Source organism: Muntiacus reevesi, chromosome 2, assembly GCF_963930625.1.
Source record: "Muntiacus reevesi chromosome 2, mMunRee1.1, whole genome shotgun sequence".
Taxonomy (NCBI): domain Eukaryota; kingdom Metazoa; phylum Chordata; class Mammalia; order Artiodactyla; family Cervidae; genus Muntiacus; species Muntiacus reevesi.
In genome coordinates, this window is record NC_089250.1 from 215,621,535 (window position 1) to 215,641,865 (window position 20,331).

A 20,331-nucleotide genomic window follows, 5' to 3' on the forward strand; every position below is an offset into this window, starting at 1 on the left:
TGAAGACCTCCAAGTGGTATCGAACCCTCCCTACGGCGCTGGGTCACTGAACAGCCCGAGTTTAGAGCTCACCTGTGACATCTCCACAGTGGGTAGCATTATGTCAGCTCTAGGTTACACTCCAAACATGCGCAATTCAGACCTCTGCCTGGGACTACAGTTAGCTTGCAAACAAAGGAACAAACCTGCTCAAACAGCATGCCCACTTTGGCCATCCTTTCACAAGGAGACATTCAAGTCAAGTTAGAATGGGGTCTACCTCCCTGTAACATGCTCCAGAAAAGAAACTTCTGGGTGCAGTATGTCCTCAGCAGAAAGCCCTTCTTGGCAGAGGACGGAACAGGGGCGAGGAGACAAGAGTAAAAAAAAGGCGCAAGTCCTCACTTGGTGTGCTGCTCGGCAGAGGGGTCTCCCAGGGGCGAGTCAGGAGGTAGAAGTGTTCGCAGGCATGCAACGGGATACTGACTGGCTCCTCGCTGCACAGACCCAGCTCGTATGCCCACTACAGACGGACAGAGGGATGGGTGGGTGGAGAGGAACAGAAGGACACATGAGCAGGTGCAGGCTCTTGAGACGAGTGCCATTTCAAATGGCGCCTGGATGCTCCCGCCCCCAAGTCAGCTGTGGGAAGCCGACTTCCAGCTTTAGTTCCTAACGTTTTCAGAGGGGAGCAACACGGTACCAGGTGAACCACGAAGTCTGCTTTCTGAGCAGAGAAGACAGAGTCACCAGCTCAGAAGAGGAGCTCGTGGGGAGCCAGTGAGGCCCTTCGAACGAAACGCCGGGCCTCAACTGCGAACCCCAAACACCGACCATGAAGATGTCCACGTGGCGGAAAGTACTCCCGGGTGCCCTTAAGACTGTGGAGGGGGGCAAGGGACCAGCCTGCCCTCAGAGCTGCAGGTTTTAGTGTCCTGGACACGGGACCCATGCTCCCGACACAGGAGCACCCCCAAAGTGCATCTGCTGGTGGTGGGATGAAACGAACCACCTCACAGCCCCAACCAGGGACCGGGTGCTGTCCACGCTGACTCTCTGGGCCTCCCTGAGCAGGGCTGCCCCTCGACCAGGAAGGAGCGGGGACAGTCGCCCGGCTTCCACACGAGGGGCAAGGGCAGGCTTCCCGTTTGGAGGGGGGGATTCCGAGTTTTCCCAGCCAAATAAGAAACAGTGTGTCCCAGATGCCTGCTTAGTCCATTAGAAAACTAGCCTTACGTCTGTACCCTAAAATCCTGGAGACAAAAGTTAAATAACAAAGTCAGTGACCCAATCTTGCCACTAACCTACCTGACCAGCACAGTTCACAAAATATTGGCACTGGATCTGTCCTTTATCTGTCTCCACACCGGTGACTTGACCTCTTTTGACCATAACATGAAGAATACTTGTCCGGTCATAGATCTGAACACCTGTCCCAAGGTAAACACAGAGTTGGGAAGTCGGCATCCGCTGTCTCAGAGTCAGGCATTTGCAGCAGCTTCTCAACAAACACTGAAAAGGCCAAGTCCATACTTTAACTTTAGAATCAAAAACACTCCTGAAACCACATCCTGAGATGGTAGAAATGGGCCTTTCCCAAGACTGAAAATACCAGCCAACTGAAGTCATCATCGAATTCCAGGGATCATGGGACTTCCCTGGCGGCCCGGTGGTTCGGGTCCACACTTCCACTGCAGGGGGCCTGGGTTCCATTGCTGGCTGGGAACCGAAGTCCCACAAGGGGCATGGCGCAGCCAAACAAAAGTCCAGGGATCATAAAAGGGGCAGGAGAGAAACAGCACCACAGGGCCTCCTCAATCCTCATCGACCCACACCACGACCCAGTTCATCCAGAGCGGACAACACCACGGATCAGCCTTCCCCTCGTTCATTCCAACCCCGGGACGTGACCCCCGCTGTGCACCGAATCCCCAAGGCCTGTGCCAGCCTTGGAGCTTCTCAAGTCCTGTGGAGGGAAAAAGGCCCTTACACCTAAAACGCTCTAAGCAGGACTAAAGGCAGTGCCTAGGACACCTAACAAGAAAAACGTGGCCCCGAGGGAAGCTGTGTTCACAGGTACTGCGCCGAGACAAAAAGTCAGAGCCGCCAGCCGGAGTTCCGCCGCAGAAACTGGCTGGTGCCCTGCCGCCGGGCAGCGCTCTCCTGACGCCCGTCTTCCTCGCCCTGCACCCACTCACCGTTCTGGGAGGCGGCACTGGCCAGGGCGAGCGCCACGTCGGCGGAGGACACCACCGCGTCCTCGGGGACGTGCATGGCGCCCACCAGGTCGTGCACGTTGAGCAGAGGGTGCAGCTCGGCCACTCTCCTGGGGGAGACGATCTCGCAGGGGATGCCTATGACACTGGCACAGAACACAGGGGCACAATGACATTCCCCGGCCTCCGCAGAGGCCAGCTGACACGAGGTCGGGACGGGCTCAGCCTCATACGTACTTCAGCCTCGAGCTGATGCGCTTCAGGGAGATGAGCCGGTCCTGAGTTTGGGCCAGAAAGATGGAGCCCGTCCTAGTGTAACCTGGAAGGGAAAGCAGCCCAAACTCAGACAGACCGGGCCACCTGCGGGGGCGCAGTGGGAGCCCACCAGACTGTGAGGCGGGCGACCCGCAAGGAGTCCCGGACTGCCACCACCCAGACAGGCTCAGTTCACGGCTCTGTGACCCGTCCCTCCCTCACCCCTTCAGGTGACCAAGCCCTTTCTCCGCCGGTCCCTGGTGGGCACGGACCCATGGAGATGGCCGCTCTCAATGCCGCCGCAGGCCTGTGACCTATGCTCAGCTCATCTGACCTCCTGGACCCTGGGTCTTGGGCCAGGAGAGAAGGCGGAGGTCCCTCCTCTCATTTCAGGAGCAGCAGTGTTCCGGCAAGCCCACTCCCCTTCCAGCTGAGAGCCTGGGTCGTCAGCACCTGGTTCCACCCTGCCTCCAGCTGGCAGTCTCCTCCCACCCCACAGGCCCCGCTGGCCTTGCAAGCTCCTCGTTGTTGCCCAGCTTAGCCCGGGCGAGTCCTGGTGTCTGCAGTCAACGTACTGGATGTGACCACTACGAAACCTGAGTCAATGACAATCCTCCCAGATGCAGTGTCTTATCAGTTCTCATGAAGAAAAGCCTGAATCAGTCACTTGTCTTTTTAAAATGGAAATACAGTCATGATAATTTCAGAGCCTGGTTTTTATAAGTATTAGACATATCCTCATTATATTTATTCCTTTGCTCTGTCCTAGAATACACAGAAAGCAAAAATTTTCATACCCCTGGAAAAATAACTTGCTAAGTACAGGTCAGTGTGTGTTCACATTTCCGTTTGTCTTCGACTAAAGGTAGAGTTAAACACTATGGTCAGAAGTCTCTCAGTTTGTTCTTTTTTCCCCCATTATAAAGTTGTTATTCATCTGAAATGCAACTATGTTATTTCTGCTAGTATTTCACTGTTGGTTCCCTCCCATTCTGATTTTTTTTTTTTTCATATTTGAGAATTTAGAATGTCCAAATCATTCTAAAAGTCGAACTACAGAAATATCAACTACCCCCCACTTCCCCACCATGCACCTTATTTCCCACTTACTCTGGAGGTAACCAGCGTCAGTTGCTATGTCGTGCCTCTATGTCGTGTCTGACTCTTTTCGACTCCATGGACTATAGCCCTCCAGGATCTCCTCTGTCCATGGGATTTGCCAAGCAAGAATACTGGAGTGGGTTGCCATTTCCTTCTCTAGGGGACCTTCCTGACCCAGGGATCGAACTCTGGTGTCCTGCAGTGGTCAGCAGTTTCTTTTCTGCAGAACCTCCAGGGAAGACCCGCCAACCTCAGTACTTTCTGGTTTATCCTTTCTATATTTATTTGCAAAAAAATGTATATTTTCTTGTTTCTTCTTAGTTCTTATAAAAAAGCAGTATATTTTATATAGCTTTTACCATCTTGGTTTTCTCATTTAACAATGTATCCCAGAGATCACTTCATAGCAATTCATAGACATCTTCCTCCTCCTTTTTACGTCTACTTAATAGTCCTGTGTGTGGACTTCATCAATTTTATGCATGCATGTTTTTGTGCAAGATATTAAGTGGAAAAAACAAGGTACAGATATGCTTAATACAATCTCATTTCGCTTTAAAAAAAGTACACATAAACAAACCACAGAGTGGTAACCTTTTGGTGGGAATTCAGTGGGGAGGTTGACTTTTTCTTTCTATATTTCTGTATTATTCACATTTATTATAATAATTTATTACATATATTTAAAACTTTCTAAAAGTTCCTTACAACCCACAAAATATTTTAAAAAATTCATTGGTTATCAACTTGGTAAAGTGGCTTAATCTACCTGTATCTAGGTTTTTTAACTGTAAAAGAATGATCCATCCTTATTATAAGGTCAAATAATACATTGAAGTACTTTCAGAAGACTATCAAAACGTTTAGATTATCACATTCAGTCACCTGACAAAAATTTTATCAGGTACAAAAGAGGCACAGCAGAAACCAATTTTTGTATAATGAGGACTCTTGAAGTGACCCAGTAACTTTGAGCTAAAAGCAGTTAACATACACCTCATGTGAATTAATTATTTTCAGAAGATTAGCTTATTATATGGTACCATTAAATCTAGGTTTTGGGACTTCCCTGGTGGTCCAGTGGTTGTTAAATTTCCACACTTCCACTGCAGGGTGACGGGGGAAAGTCTGACCCCTGGTTGGAAACCGAAGATCCTGCATGCTCCTAGGCCAAAAAAAACCCAAAAAACAAACTAGGCTGCACAGACGTCATGTAATGTCTCAAAGCGGTCCACTGAACCACTGCGGTCATGGGAGCGCACGTCCGTCCACTCTGCCGGACAACAGACGCCTCCGTCAGGGAAGCTCCCCATCGTCGCACTGCGGCACTGGTGTGCTGCACCGGGGGTCACAGACCAAGGGGGTGCCCTTGCTCTCGGTTGCCTGACTTCCTCACGGCCCCACAGGCACCAGGGAGAGATCAGGCCCAACAAGGGGTTCTGGACAGTGACCCAGAACAAAGGCTAGACTCGGTTATCTTCCAGAAAAGAAGCCTGCAGCCCCAGTCCCTGCGGACTCTAGCAGCTGCGGAGTGCCAGGCTCAGCAAAGCGCGAGCCAATGAACCAAGGGACCGACCGGAGTCAGTGGTGCCCCCTCTGGGCCTGTTGTGGACCCTCTTCCGACCCAGACCCTGGGTAACGCCTGATTCAAGGACCTTGTCATTAAATTAAATCCATACAAAAAAGACTGAAATACAGTTAGGTCCATGTCTACCATGTTTAAGTTACTAGAAAATCAGTCTTAAGTTACAATTTACAAATAAGGTTATACTTCAGTTGGCAAAAATAGAAGCTACCATCCTTTGTCAGCATTAATCTCGATGTATCTGTGATTTGAATGACACAGGTCAGCAAGATTATCCCTCCACCGGCCTCGTCCTGTCGTCAGCACTGGGCCTCACCATCCCCTTTGGTACTGTGGTCACCAAACTGCTTCATCAGCAACAAAACTAGCTCTGCCTCTGGGCTTCTTGCTAATACGTCACCTTACAACAAAGTACTAGACTTTCTTTCTGCTTTGTTGCCATATGGACCACGGTCTTAGATTCATCTGCTGCTCTTGGGACAGTTCCTACTTACTACAGTAAGTGGCTTACGGTCTGTGTCCTTATTCCCCTAACTACACAGGTAAGGAGAAGCACATGTATGTGCTCTATAGTTAGAAATACCATTAAGTATCAATATTTGGGTGAGTCAAATTATGATTTAACCACCAAGTACCTAAAGTTGAGGCGCCAAGTGTTACCACTTATTATGCTTTGATGAGTGGAATATATCGGAAATGGCCCAGAAGATTTTTACTTCATAAGAATAACAGAATTTGAAAAGGAGCTAGGGTACTGAGTGAAGACCCTCAATCTACAGATAAAGGAAGTGAAGACAGTGCAACAAGCTCAGAGACTTGCCCAAGGTCAGAGCCGGATAAGTGGCAGAGCCCTGACTGAAACTCAAGGCTGAATTACCAGATCAACAGGCCAACTTGGTATAACACCAGAGAGAGCTGAGGAAAGATCTAGATTACCTGCTTACCTGTTTGGATCCCTGTTTCTTGCTCTAACTGACGGTAGAGTTTGTTTGAATAATCTGCCATCTTTTGCTCGATGGCCAAGTGCCTGGCAGTGCTTAGGATGCCAGCACAGAATCTCGTAGAGCCAGCAGCCAGCCTGCAGGACAGATTGTTAGGGAGACGCATATGTCAGTGAATACAGCAAGTTCAAGGTTCCTCATTACACCACTGCTGCAACAGCCAGAGATGGAACCAACGTCACAGTCTCAGCATAAGAATGATTTAAAATTTTGGAATTTCACTTATATATACATTAAAGAAAAAAAAACCAACACTTTCATGGACCAATTCTAATGGAGCAACTCTAATGAGAAGAGCCAGGTGAGGAAAACTATTTAGGGTATGCTGTCACTTGTATGAAAAAAATAAATGAATCTCCAGATACCCGCATATACACCTACCAACATTTATTTGATTATATACAGAAAGGATTATCTGGAATGGTACCTAAGGAACTTAACTCACTTCCAGTGAGGGAAACTTATAGTTAGAGATTAAGGAGCAGGAGACTTTTCCCATTGTACTCTTTTACACATTTTCAGTTTTGAACTACGTAAATGTGTCACCTATTCAGAATTTAGAATGAAGTCCAATTTGTGGCAGGGAACAAAGGCCTGGAACAGAGAAAGGACACTAGAGGAAATAAAGCACCAACTTTAGTTTAAAATAATGTATCAATACTGGTTCATTAACTGATACATTAATCCTTACAGAAGATGTTAATGACAGATGAACCTGGATGTGAGGTGTATGGTAACTCTGCACTATCATTTCAACTGCTCTGTAAATCTAAATCTTTCTAAAATAATCAAAGAATAGGAACAGAAATAGAATATAGCCAATTTCATTTCAGCTCACAGAAGCAGCACCCAAGTCACAGTATTTACTGCTGAATTAATACAGCAAAGAAAGCAAGATGGTAAGATGTACTTTAAACCAGAAATAAATACATTCTTTATTTACTTGTTACATCCCAATCTCTGAAAATCAGAAAACAGGAATATTAGGCATCGCAAAATGAAGTCCTGAAGAGTTCCCTTTTCTGTAATTTACTCATGCTCCTTAGTGACATTTAGGTTAGCTATTGGTGGGTGAGCACTACGGAGAAGACAGGGAGGAGGGAAGCCCAGGGCAGCAGAGCCCCAAGCCATGGCCAGCTGGAGTCCTACCTGCCCTGCTCCAGAATGACGACATCCTTCCACCCCATCTTGGAGAGGTGATAGGCCACGGACGTGCCCATGATGCCACCGCCGCAGACGACCACCTGTGCCTGGGCGGGCAGGGCCACGGGGGGCGCCGCAGCCGCTGATGCGCTGCCTCTGGCCGGGGAGCCCTTCCGCCATCCTCGGCGGTTTCCTGGTCCTCGGACCACCGCCAGCAGCCGGTGCAGCATCACGTGTGTCAGCCACGGGGATGCGCTCTCACCCAGCCACGCAGCAGATCCAGGGGTTCACACTAGACAGAGGAAGCCAAGGGTGTCACTCCACTGTACCCAGAGCACGGGGTGAACGAGAAAAGGCGGAAACCCAGAACGGTAACTGCTCACTCAGCAAACGTTTCAGGGCTTACTGAGTTCCGGACACGCCGCTGGGTGTAACACAGCGGTGAAGACAAACGAGGAGGTCCCTGCCTTTACACAACTTGCCTCTGAGACAGAGAGACCAGCGCCAGTGTACAAACAAGAAAAGGGACAGAGCTAACAGCACGGTCACTGGGGGCACACTCAGAACACGGCGGTCAGAGAGGGGACGCTTGAAGAGACTCGATGACAGAGAACCAGCTGCGTGAGGTCGGAAAGCAGCAGCGAGTGCGAGGCCTGGAGAGGCGCAGCTCGAGGAGTCAGCCCAGAAGAGGGGAGAGTGTGTGCGCAGCACGTGAGAGGGGCCAGCTGAGGCCGCGCTGGAGGGGCGGGGACCAACCACGAGGGGGCTCCGGGGTCCCCGCGAACAGCAGGGTTTACTCTCAGTGCAAGGGAAAAGACTAAAGCAGGGGGTGACTTGTTCTGCCCTGTTTCTCCAGGGTGAGGCTGGCTGCACGGAAGGCTCCCAGGAGGACAGGGAAAGCAGAGGTGAGCCAGGACACTGTCGCAGTTCTCAAGGAGACGCCAGGGTGGCTCAGATGAGGATGGGGCAGCGGAGTCAGAGAAACGACTGGATCGTTTGGGAAACAGAGATGACAGAACTTACTTGCCAACAACTGATGCTAAAATGGGAAAAACGGAGAGATAAGGATGAGGGCCCAGTCTCTGGGTTAAACAACCAGGTGAGAAGGATAAGACACGGCAGAGGCTATGAGGATGTGAGTGAGCAGAGTGGAAGGTTTTCACAGAGTCAACAGCCAGAGACCCAGCAGGCAGCGCGGGGAAGTGCCCGGAGCAGAAGCAGGAACTGGACCCCTTGCACAGCACCGAGCGGGTGGGCAGACCACCTGCCCCGCCCTGGACCCTCCACCACTCGCCCCAGCCTCGCCCGCCCAGGGAGCAGCCTGCTCTCCTCCGCAGGAGCCACCAAGGGCACCTGCCACTGGTTTGCGCTCTCATGTCTCAGCCTGACTCCCATTAAAGCCGTGTCTGAGCGTCTATTGATTAACGAGTCCTAGAACCCACTTTGACACGAGGGACCCGGCGTGGAGGCTGCAGCATCCGTGAACCCTGGGCACTGACAGGAACTGACCAAGGAGACTTTGCTACTTGGTCCAGTACCACAGGCTGCATATGACCAAGGCAGGGTTTTAACAGAATTAATGCAACAGCAAAACAGAGAAGTCGTCAAGCTTCAAGAAACTGCAGACAGACCTGCTGGCAGAGCACACAGTCTTGGAAGCACAGCAAGAGGCGGCCTTAGGAGCAGAGAGGGCGCCGAGCAGACATCACGGCGGCACGTGGTGAGCAAACCCCCACCTCCTCCACGACGGCCCCAGCACCCGTGTGCCGCCATCAGCCCCAACCATCCAAGGCCAAGGTATCGACACGCGTCCGTCACGGGACTCGGATCTGTGACCAAGGCAGGCACAGACCGTGTCCCAGGAGGAATCCCAGGCAGCCAGGGGCCAACCATCCTGGCCACCTGGTGTCCCACCACGCCTGAGGTCCCTGTCAAACGCTGCCTCAAGAAGGAAAGTTGTCCGCACAGCCAGTCCTGCTGGAAGCCCATTGCCACAGGACCCATTCTCTCTCCAGTTCCAATCCTTCATTTCTCTCCTTTAAAACCTCACCATTTCTCCAAAGCAGACAGACAGACGCCCAAAACACACATGAAAAGATGCTCAACATCACTAATCACTAGAGAAATTAAAATAAAAACTATAGTGAGGTATCACCTCTCATTGGTCAGAAGGGCCATCATCAAAAAACCTACAACACCAAATGCTGGAGAGGGTGTGGATAAAAGGGAACCCGCTTACACTGTTGGTGGGAATGTAAATTGGTACAACCACTATGGAGAACAATATGGAGGTACCTTAAAGAAAGTAAATATAGAATTACCATATGATCCAGGAATCCCACTACTGGACATATATCCAGGGAAAACTATAATTCAAAAAGATACATGCACTACAGTGTTCCTTGGAGCACTATCTACAACAACTAAGACATGGAAGCGACCTAAATGTCCACTGGCAGAAGAATGGATAAAGACGCTGTAGTACATAGAATACATATACAATGTATGTGTACAGTAGTACATGTACAATGGAATATTACGCAGCCATTAAAAGGAACAAAATAATGCCATTTGCAGAAACATGAATGGACCTAGAGATTATCATACTAAATGATGTAAGACAAATAAGATAAAGATAAAGAAAGACAAATACCATACGATATCACTTCCATGCAGAATTTAATTTTAAAAATGAGACAGTGCTTCCCTGGAGGCTCAGTGGTAAAGAATCTGCCCACTAATACAGGAGGCAAGAGTTCAATCCCAGATCCAGGAAGATCCCTGATGCCTCAGAGCAACTAAGCCCAGGCACCACAACTACTGAGCTTGTGTGCGGGAGCCCAGGAGCCGCAACTCCTGAGCCCACACGCCCCAAGTACTGAACCCAAGCGCCTTAGAGCACGAGCTCCGTAACAAGAGAGGCCACCGAAACGAGAATCCTGAGGACCCAACTAGAGAGCAGCCCCTGCTCACCACAACCAGAGCAAAGTCTGCACAGCAGTGAAGACCCAGCACAGCCAAAATAAACACAACTAATAAAAAAGAAAATTAAAATCACACAAGTGAACTTTTTGCAAAACACAGGCTCACAGATCTAGAAACAAAATTCATGGTCACTAACAGGGGACTATGGGGTGAAGGGATGAATCAGGAGACTGCGGTTCACACACACACACACTGTTACATAAAGCTAGCAAGGACCGAGAATGTAGCACAGGAAACTCTACTTGATATTCTGTGTAACCCATATGAGAAAAGTATCTGAAGAGGAGTGGAGATTTATATATCAGATCCACCTACTGTACACCTGAATCTAACACAGCACTGTAATTTAACTATACTCCAATAAAAAGAAAATTTAAAAAATGTAATCACTTAAAAAATAAAATGACCAGGGCTTCCCTAGTGGTCTAGTGGTTAAGAATCCACCTGCCAAAACTAATAGAATAAAAATGGGCAAAAAAAAGAATCTGCCTGCCAATGCAGGGGACACAGGTTGGCTCCCTGGTCCGGGAAGATTTCACATGCTGCAGAGCAACTAAGCCTGTGTGCCACTACTGAGCCCATGCTCTAAGCCCACAAGCCACGAGCACTGAGCCTGAGTGCCTAGAGCCTGTACTCAACAAGGGAAGCCATGGCAGAAAGGAGCTCACGCACCGAAACCAAGAGAGCCTCTGCCAGCTACAACTAGAGAAAGCGCGCCCAATGCAACCACGACCCAGTGCAGCCAAAAGTAAACAAATACCGATTACAAAAAAAACCCTGAAAAAAAAGGTTCTCTGAAGACCAACTACTGCCAATATGGAGAGGCCCCTATAAAGTAATCTGAACCACTCCCACTGCAGTCAAAGAGCAAGGGACATCTAGCTGGGTACATTTGTCCAGAATAAGCTTTTACCTCCAGAAACTCCACAGGTCACAACAAAAGAACAACCACCTGTAAAGTCAGTGGAAGAGCTAAGATACCTATTCAAAAGACAGGCAGCATCGGGACTTCCCTGGTGGCCCAGTGGTTAAGAATTCACCTTGCAATGCAGGAGACGTGGTTTGATCCCTGGTTGGGGAACTAAGATCCTACATGACAGCGAAGATCTGAAGATCCCCTATGCTGCAGCTGAGAGTGCAACACAGTCAAATAAATAAATGATGAAGGGGACACAGGTATACCATGGCTGAATCATGTTGATGTTCGGCAGAAACCAACACAATGTTGTAAAGCCAATTATTCTTCAATGAACAATAAATAAACTCAATTACATAAAGAAAAAGACAGGCAGCACCAACAGACAAGTTAAATGATGCAGTGGCTCAGATTCTTATTAGCCATTCTTGCTACTGCACTCAGCAGGATCACATGTGAACATCTTGTTCAAAATGTTGTCACGCTTTACCCGCTTCGTTATCAACATAATGGTCTGCTGTCCCCTTATTAAGTTATAACAACAGTTATGTCCTTCAAAGATGTGTCCTCCTAACAACTGTGCGACGGACACTCAGGCCTGCATCCCCTCCTCTGCAGACACACAAACCATCATGTTTCGGAACTCTGGCCAGGCTCTGTGCGTTTCCAGCCAGGCTACAGCCTATCAATGACTGAAAAAGCTCACTTTAAAGGGGCGCACAGTGTAGGAACTACAAGGTCAGTGGGGTTTGCATCTGTAACAGGACCACTCCGGCTCACCAATGGACCCAGAGCCCACTGGGCATGACCTCAGTGGGGGCAGGGCTGGCCATCAGACCAGCAGTCTCACGGGGAGGTTTTACCTATCATGAAGCCACACTGAGAAATCTCATCAGCTTGCTTATATGATGGAACAGTTCAGACAAGCCCTCTCGTTTCTTTGGCTAATGTAGTTCTCGACAACAGTCTAGTTCTCAATCACCTGCTGGCAGAATGAGGTGGAATTTACAAGATAACTAATACTTCTGGCTGCACCTGAATGAACGTGATAGCATGGGTGGAAGTTCAGTTCAGTTTAGTCGCTCAGTCATGTCTGACTCTTTGCAATCCAATGCACTGCTGCACACCAGGCCTCCCTGTCCATCACCAACTCCCAGAGCTTACTCAAACTCATGCCCAGGAGGGGGGATCAGGATGGGGAACACATGTAAATCCATGGCTGATTCATGTCAATGTATAGCAAAAACCACTACAATATTGCAAAGTAATTAGCCTCCAACTAATAAAAATAAATGGAAACAAAAAAAAACTCATGCCCATCGAGTCAGTGATGCCATCCAACCATCTCATCCTCTGTCGTCCCCTTCTCCTCCTGCCTTCAATCTCTCCCAGCATCAGGGTCTTTTCAAATGAGTCAGTTCTTTGCATCAGGTAGCCAAAGTATTGGAGTTTCAGCTTCAACATCAGTCATTCCAATGAATATTCAGGACTGACTTTCTTTAGGATGGATTGATTGGATCTCCTTGCAGTCCAAGGGGCTCTCAAGAGTCTTCTCCAACACCACACTTCAAAAGCATCAATTCTTCGGCGCTCAGCTTTATTTATAGTCCAACTCTCACATCCATCCATACATGACTACTGGAAAAACCATAGCCTTGACTAGTCAGACCTTTGTTGGCAAAGTAATGTCTCTGCTTTATAATATGCTGTCTAGGTTGGTCATAACTTTTCTCCCAAGGAGTGTCTTTTAATTTCATGGCTGTAGTCACTATCTGCAGTGATTTTGGAGTCCCCCAAAATAAAATCTGTCACTGTTTCTCCATCTATTTGCCATGAAGTGATGGGACTGGATGCCATGATCTTTGTTTTCTGAATGTTGAGCTTTAAGCCAATTTTTTCACTCTCCTCTTTCACTTTCATCAAGAGGCTCTTTAGTTCTTCTTCACTTTCTGCCATAAGGGTGGTATCATCTGCATATCTGAGATTATTTATATTTCTCCCAGCAATCTTAATTCTAGCTTATGCTTCATCCAGCCCAGAGTTTCTCATGATGTACTCTGCATATAAGTTAAATAAGCAGGGTGACAACATACAGCCTTGACGTACTCCTTTTCCTATTTGGAACCAGTCTGTTGTTCCATGTCCAGTTTTAACTGTGGTTTCCTGACCTGCATACAGGTTTCTCAAGAGGCAGGTCAGGTGGTCTGGTATTCCCATCTCTTTCAGAATTTTCCACAGTTTCTTATGATCCACACAGTCAAAGGCTATGGTGTAATCAATAAAGCAGAAGCAGATGTTTTTCTGGAACTCTCTTGCTTTTTCAATGACCCAACGGATGTTGGCAATTTGATCTCTGGTTCCTCTGCCTTTTCTAAAACCAGGTTGAACATCTGGAAGTTCACTGTTCATGTACTGATGAAGCCTGGCTTGGAGACTTTTGAGCATTGCTTTGCTAGCGTGTGAGATGAGTGCAATTGTGTGGTAGTTTGAGCACTCTTTGGCATTGGAATGAAAACTGACCTTTTCCAGTCCTGTGGCCACTGCTCAGTTTTCCAAATTTGCTGGCATATTGAGTGCAGCACTTTCACAGTATCATCTTTTAGGATTCGAAATAGCTCAACTGGAATTCCATCATCTCTACTAGCTTTGTTCATAGTGATGCTTCCTAAGGCTCACTTGACTTCACATTCCAGGATGTCTGGCTCTAGGTGAGTCATCATACTATCGTGATTATCTGGGTCGTGAAGATCTTTTTTGTACAGTTGTTCTGTGTATTCTTGCCACCTCTTCTTGATATCTTCTGTTTCTGTTAGGTCCATATCATTTCTGTCCTTTATTGAGCCTATCTTTGCATGAAATGTTCCCTTGGTATCTCTAATTTTCTTGAAGAGATCTCTAGTCTTTCCCATTTTATTGTTTTCCTCTATTTCTTTGCATTGTGTGCACCAGGACCCAGGAGAAAGGAGCAGTGACCCCAAAAGAGACTGACCCAGAGTTGCCTGTGAATGTCCAGGAGTCTCCAGCGGAGGTGTGGGTTGGTGTTGGCCTGCTGCAGGGTTGGGGGCACTGTGTGCAGCAGTACATGCATGGGGATCTTTTGAAGATTATCTTTATTACCTCCACCACAGTTCGGCCCAGGTAAACAGCAGGGAGGGAACACAGCTCCATCCAGCAACAGAAAACTGGATTAAAGATTTATTGAACATGGCCCCGCCCATCAGAACAAGACCCAGTTTCCCCCTCAGTCAGTCTCTCCCATCAGGAAGCTTCCTTGTGAAGCCTCTTATCCTTCTCTATCAGAGGGCAGACAGATTGAAAACCACAATCACAGAAAACTAACCAATCCAATCACATGGGTGTAAGTTAACATTAAAGAAATATGCATCCAGGCCAACTGGCTTCACAGTTTTAGTGGTGGCAAGTGGTCGCCTTCACTCTCTGGTCAAAAATTAAGTTAGACCTCCCATGGTGAACCTGGTTCCTTCCCTTCCTAGGCCCTTGAGAGGCTACTACTATTCTCTTTTTGGCCCTTGTTTGTTACCTTCTGGACAAGTTTGTGTCTTCTAAGCTCCAACAGTTTCAAGTAAGACTCATGATAGCACAAGAACTCAACCCCTTCCAGCAGAGGGTGGCCCAGGTCTCTACAGGTCTTTGGAACAGTCAGAGAGGGACTTCTAACCTCTAGGGTGGGCTAGGGGCTGCAGCCCCTGTCCAGCAGGAAGAAATTCCAGAAGAGACCTTAGGCCTCTTACCCCTTAAGAGTAAGGGGTGTAGAATTCCTCAAAGGGAATGAGACAGGCTGGAACCTGGGATCCTTTGCCACAGTGCTTAAACTTGAACAAATGTCTCCTTAAGCAACAAAATACAAAGAAACTATAAAGGACTAAAAATAACTCCATGCATGTGAAGCTGGGGTAAATTATGGACAAGATAGGAAAAAGACCCAAAGAAGTCAACTGCTACTTCTGAAGAGTGGAGAGCAAAAGCAGGTGATGGGGAGCAAAAGCAGGGTGCTGCACATGGACCCTGCACACACCACCACCAAAACGGTGGGCAGACCACCCAAGCACCCCTCAATCCCAACGTCTGGACCCGCTTCTACCCTTACCACATATATGGACCCAGACCACCAACCCCCTTGGGGAGTGAGCAAGGGAAACCATTACCTGTCTTCATGCCCCTTTGGTGCAGCAGGGGCCCCAATAAAGCCTGGCCTGAATTTCTTGTCTGGCCTCTTTTCAATTTCTATTGATTAAAGAGGCCACGAACCCTGGGTGGTGACACCATCACTGATGCCCACCCACTGTCTCAATGGAAACGCATCATCAGTCACGTGGCCAGTCTCGTCCCACGGGCCTCACCATCAAGAGGTATGGTTGGTGTCCTCCTGACTGAACCATTACCACTCAGTCATCCTTGACAAAGACCCTGTTCCTCTGTGGCAAAGTTAACAGGCAGCCCTACCTAGCGCCAGGCTACTTCCTGTTAACCCACAGGCACATCTCTGTCTACATCTAGTTTCTGAACCTGTAACTCTGCTCCTCTCCTAACTTCTGACCTCACGTCCTCTCTTCCTTCATCACAGCAGATAACCTGTATCATCTTGTTCCCTGAGACCCCTCCTGTAAACCTCTTTGCATCTGTAACCATCTCTGCCTTCTTTCACAGGGTCAAAGGTAATCCCTCACAGAAGCCTGATCCCACTTCCTGCCTCCTTCCTCTGAGTCGAGTTCCATCAATTGTTCTCCTCTTTCACATAACTTTACATTTCCCTCCTTCTCTTCCACATTTAAATGAGTTCCAGTACCCCTCACCCCACCGAGGAGATTTAAGTGAAAAAGCAAAGCTCCGTAACACTCTTCAATTAGCTATGTTTAATTTCTAAAATTCTAAATTATAAAATGATGGTCACTGCAAAAACTCAAAAACAGAAGAAAATTAAGATTTTCCTCCACTCAAAGTTCACAATATCAGTGTTGATGATATTTTCCCAGAATGTTATTTTTGCAGCAATGAGCAGCCCTGATGTCCACTTGTTTGCCATCGCCTGTGTCTTAAGTCTTTCTTTTATGACCTTGGTGATGGCATGGTTGGTCAAGGAACTTTTTAAGCAAAATCTCTTAACATGTACTTCACAAACCTTTTTTTATTTCACAATAAGTAAACTACATAGGCATTGCTGATACTTCGTCTCTCAGTTTTCCCCCCATCCTACTCACTCCTGAACCAAACCGGTGGGGCTTCTTCCCCACTAGACCACTGCACCACTCTCACCAGGAACACAATGGCTACTGTTTCCCAGGGCACGGTTTGGGCGCCACCTCACTGGCCCCCTGAAGGCTCCCTCCTGCTCACATGCTTCCCTTGTTTGCTGGGGCAGCCTCCTCCCTGATGTCATCCCGCCAGCTTCTCCTCTGCCCTTCCTTCTGTGCGGATGTCCCTCGGGGCTCCCTGAGGCCAGCCACTCTCCCCATCCACCCCTGTCTACATTGACTCCCTTTCCTACCATGACTGACGGCCTAACCCATCCCTGAGCTCAGACCTGCAGGTCCAGCTGAAGAAGGGCCACCTCCACTTGGACTCCCACTGGTCAGACTGAGCATATCTCAAAGGTAAAGCCGTACTCCTCAATCTCCAACTCCGCTCCACTTCCCCTGTCCCCAGGGACCCCACTCAGGAGAGTCCCAGGTGTCATCTCGCATGCCTCCCCTTCTCTCACCTCCTCTCTCCAGGCAACCATCCAGGCCTAACCGACAACACCACAGCCTACACTTCCCTCCAATGGACCCGCCTCTCTGTCTGCACTGCCCTGTCCAGAGCACAGACCAACAACCTCTCGCTCAGTTCCCTGTGGAAAGTTCCCCACGGGGCTCCCCACCTTGGATTTGCGCCACCATTCTCCGGACGCCCCCCCAGGCTTTATGCAGGGGCCTGAGCGCAGCTCTAAAACGAAGACCCTATTTCGTGCCCCTGCTTACACCCTGCAATGACTATCTGGTGCCCTCAAAGTAACTTTCCTTAAGAGGAAATGCAAGACCCTCCCATGTCTGCTCACTTATCTCTGGTCTCATTTCTCTTCTCTCACCTCTCACACTCTCATCAAACCTAAGCTGCTGTAATTCTGCACACATGCAGCATGAACTTTCTCTTCCACCTCCAGGATCTGTGCAAGCTGTACCTTCTAACTGGCAGTTCCTGCCACCCTTCCCCCCAAATAAGGACAATCCCCTCAGCTCTCAGCCTGTGTGACCTCTTATTTGTCCCCACCCTCCCCCCAACAGTCAGTTAAGTGACTCCTCTATGTTCCCCTAAACACCCTGCACATCCCCCAGCTCACAGCCAGCCACACTCTGTAACGGGCTGTTTGCTGATCAGAGAAGCAAAACAGGAACTCATCCAAGAATAAAGATTTTAGAAGCTGACAGATCTGGATTTGATAATCTCCCCCACCTCTCATCAACTGTATGACATTGAGCAAGTTATTAAATTTCTGTGCTTTGGGCTGCTCATCTGTAACATGGGCTAGGAATTCTACTGCACATGGCTGCTGCAAGACCAAAGCAGACAGGCAGGAAAAACAGGGCACATGGCACCTCAGATGCACTCAGAAAGTGGGAGCCTTTAGTCCCCTGTGATAATGGGAGTCTCTGAGAGCAGGGACCAGGCATAACTCAAATCAACATTTTTCTCAGCATTCACCCTAGGCACCTTGGAAATACTACTTGAATGAGACAAAATGAATGAGAACAGAGAACAAAGAAGATGGGGGGGAAAAGGGCCCCAGATGTGAGGCTATAGCCAAATAACATGAAGTAACTTTTTTCCAAAATGGTAATATTCTCATAGATAATTATTACGTGCCAGACACTGCTTTATGTATACTGCTAACTTAATCCTCACACATCTATGAAAGAGATGCTACCATTTCTACTGTTCACCTGAGGAAACAGCAGCACAGAGAACTGAAGTGACTGATCCAAGATCCTATGATACTGATGAGCGGCAGAGCCTGAATTGAAAGCCTGTCAGTTTAGCACTAGAGTCTGCCATTGAATCATTATTCCATGCTACCTTTAAATTAAGATGAGTTTAAAAAGGGTAGCTGTAAAGGAGGCCAGAACCACAAGGGTTAGCAAAGATGGCATTAGAAACATAATAACATTTCAGTTTCAAGAAGAAATAAATAATACTAAAAGACTGGAGAGATAAGAACCAAGAAAAGGATTTTTGACCTTGTGCTCATCATGACCTTCAAGAGTCAGTGAAGTGGTGAGAACAAATAAAAGAAGGATTTACAGCGGATGCAAAGAATGAAAGTAAGGAAGGCAACAGAGTCTATTCCAGTAGGTTGGCAGCAAAAGCAAAATAAAGCCTGAGAGCACAGGAGATATCAGTAGAGAAGAAATGGAAAATGTCAAAGACGAAGAAGTAAAACACATCTGGTTGAAAACCAATCATGTGTGTAATTTCTGCTAAACAACCTCATAACTGTCTCTGGTTATGCTCAGATCTGCTTCAACAGATAAGAACAAGAAGACAGCTCCAGCTCCTGTGAGTTGTTCCTCTGCATGGTCACATCATCCTGTACAAATTGGCTGCTGGTCACAAGGGACCCTGTGTGAGAAGTGTCCATTAATGGTGTGCTAAATGGATCAGCATACCATTTCCCACACCTCCCTCAGCATAAAGCCCACCTCCGACAACTATTTTAAAACATGCACACACACACTCAGGTGCTCCCTCTCTGGAGATTCTGTTCCTGCTGTTCTAGGATGCTGCATCTTTCAACAAGTGCACCAGGTGATACTAAGTTTGAGAACCTGATCCAAACCCCTAGCCCTAGAAAAGCGCCCCTTGAACCCGGCTCTCTCCTCGCGCCGCAACCCCACGCTCACAACGCACGGGAAAACAGACTTGAAGATGCCTCACTCAAACCTCAATGCCATGCACATCAGTCCCAAAGTGTCAAACGTTAGAAGAGAGCTCCCTGCCCCGCCTGGACGTTCGCAGGTAACCTCGCTGCCGACTCTGCAGCAGCTGACCAGCTGGTCAAGCACAAGCCGACCGCACGTCTCCACGCGGGAAAACGACTCCACCTGCAGAGGCGACCCGGGTGGACGAGCCTGACGCGCGGCGGGGGGCGGTGCACGGCCGAGGGGTGCAGGGACAGAGGTCACCCGGCCGCGCTGGGCCTCAGGGAGCCGCGGGCGCCCGCAGGGCCGGTACCCCGGCCTCGGCACGGCTCTGCGAGGCGTCACAGCCACAGAGAGGTCGGGGAAGCGCGGAGACGCGGCTCCTCAGGGCCGGCCGGAGCCGACGGGAGACGAGGGCCTGTCGGAGCCTCAAGAGCCAGACCGCGGGAGCAAAGCGGGGGGCGCGGGGTCCCGGGCCGCCGAGGCCCGCGCGGACGGCAGGCCGAAGCAGCGTCCTCACCAACACCTCCCTTTACCTCAAGGGAGCCCGCGGATTCCGCGCGCAGCGGCGCCTCGGCTGAGGCGGGGCAGCAGGCACTGCAGGACTCGGGGGTCCCGGGGCCGGAAGGGGGGAGGGGGCGGGGAGGGGGCGGGACGAAGGGCGCGAGGTTCCGGGGACGCTGGAGACGCGACCTTCCGCGCTTTACGGTCCCAGGCAAGGGTACGCTGCCGCTTGAGCTCAGTCGCGCACGCGTGCCGCGACAGAGCTCCGCCCCTGACACGTGGGCTTGTTTCGGTCTCGCGAGGCTCCGCCCCTGGAGGGGGGCACCCGCCTCCGCATCCTCCAAGATGGAGGCGAAATGAAGGCGTGCCTTTTAGAGGCCACTTTAGGAGTCAAGATTGCCGGGAGAAATATCAATAACCTCAGATATGCAGATGACACCACCCTTATGGCAGAGAGTGAACAGGAACTGAAAAGCCTCTTGATGAAAGTGAAAGAGGAGAGTGAAAAAGTTGGCTTAAAGCTCAACATTCAGAAAACTAAGATCATGGCATGCGGTCCCATCACTTCATGGGAAATAGATGGGGAAACAGTAGAAACAATGTCAGACTTTATTTTTTTGGGCTCCAAAATCACTGCGGATGGTGACTACAGCCATGAAATTAAAAGACGCTTACTCCTTGGAAGGAAAGTTATGACCAACCTGGATAGCATATTAAAAAGCAGAGACATTAC

General features: G+C 49.0%; 1 protein-coding gene across 1 annotated transcript in view; it reads right to left on the reverse strand.

The window, feature by feature from the left end:
* PDPR (pyruvate dehydrogenase phosphatase regulatory subunit) overlaps positions 1–19,760 on the reverse strand; it is a 40,249-nt gene extending 20,489 nt beyond the window's left edge. Inside the window, exons 1-7 of the mRNA XM_065924998.1 lie at positions 19,631–19,760; positions 7,287–7,572; positions 6,081–6,214; positions 2,433–2,514; positions 2,178–2,341; positions 1,288–1,409; positions 385–502 (exon numbers count right to left, since the gene is read on the reverse strand). Of these exons, the coding sequence (XP_065781070.1) occupies positions 385–502; positions 1,288–1,409; positions 2,178–2,341; positions 2,433–2,514; positions 6,081–6,214; positions 7,287–7,510 (844 nt within the window). The 5' untranslated portion in view covers positions 7,511–7,572; positions 19,631–19,760. The remainder of the gene's footprint in view (positions 1–384; positions 503–1,287; positions 1,410–2,177; positions 2,342–2,432; positions 2,515–6,080; positions 6,215–7,286; positions 7,573–19,630) is intronic.
* Between the last annotated feature and the right edge of the window lie 571 nt (positions 19,761–20,331).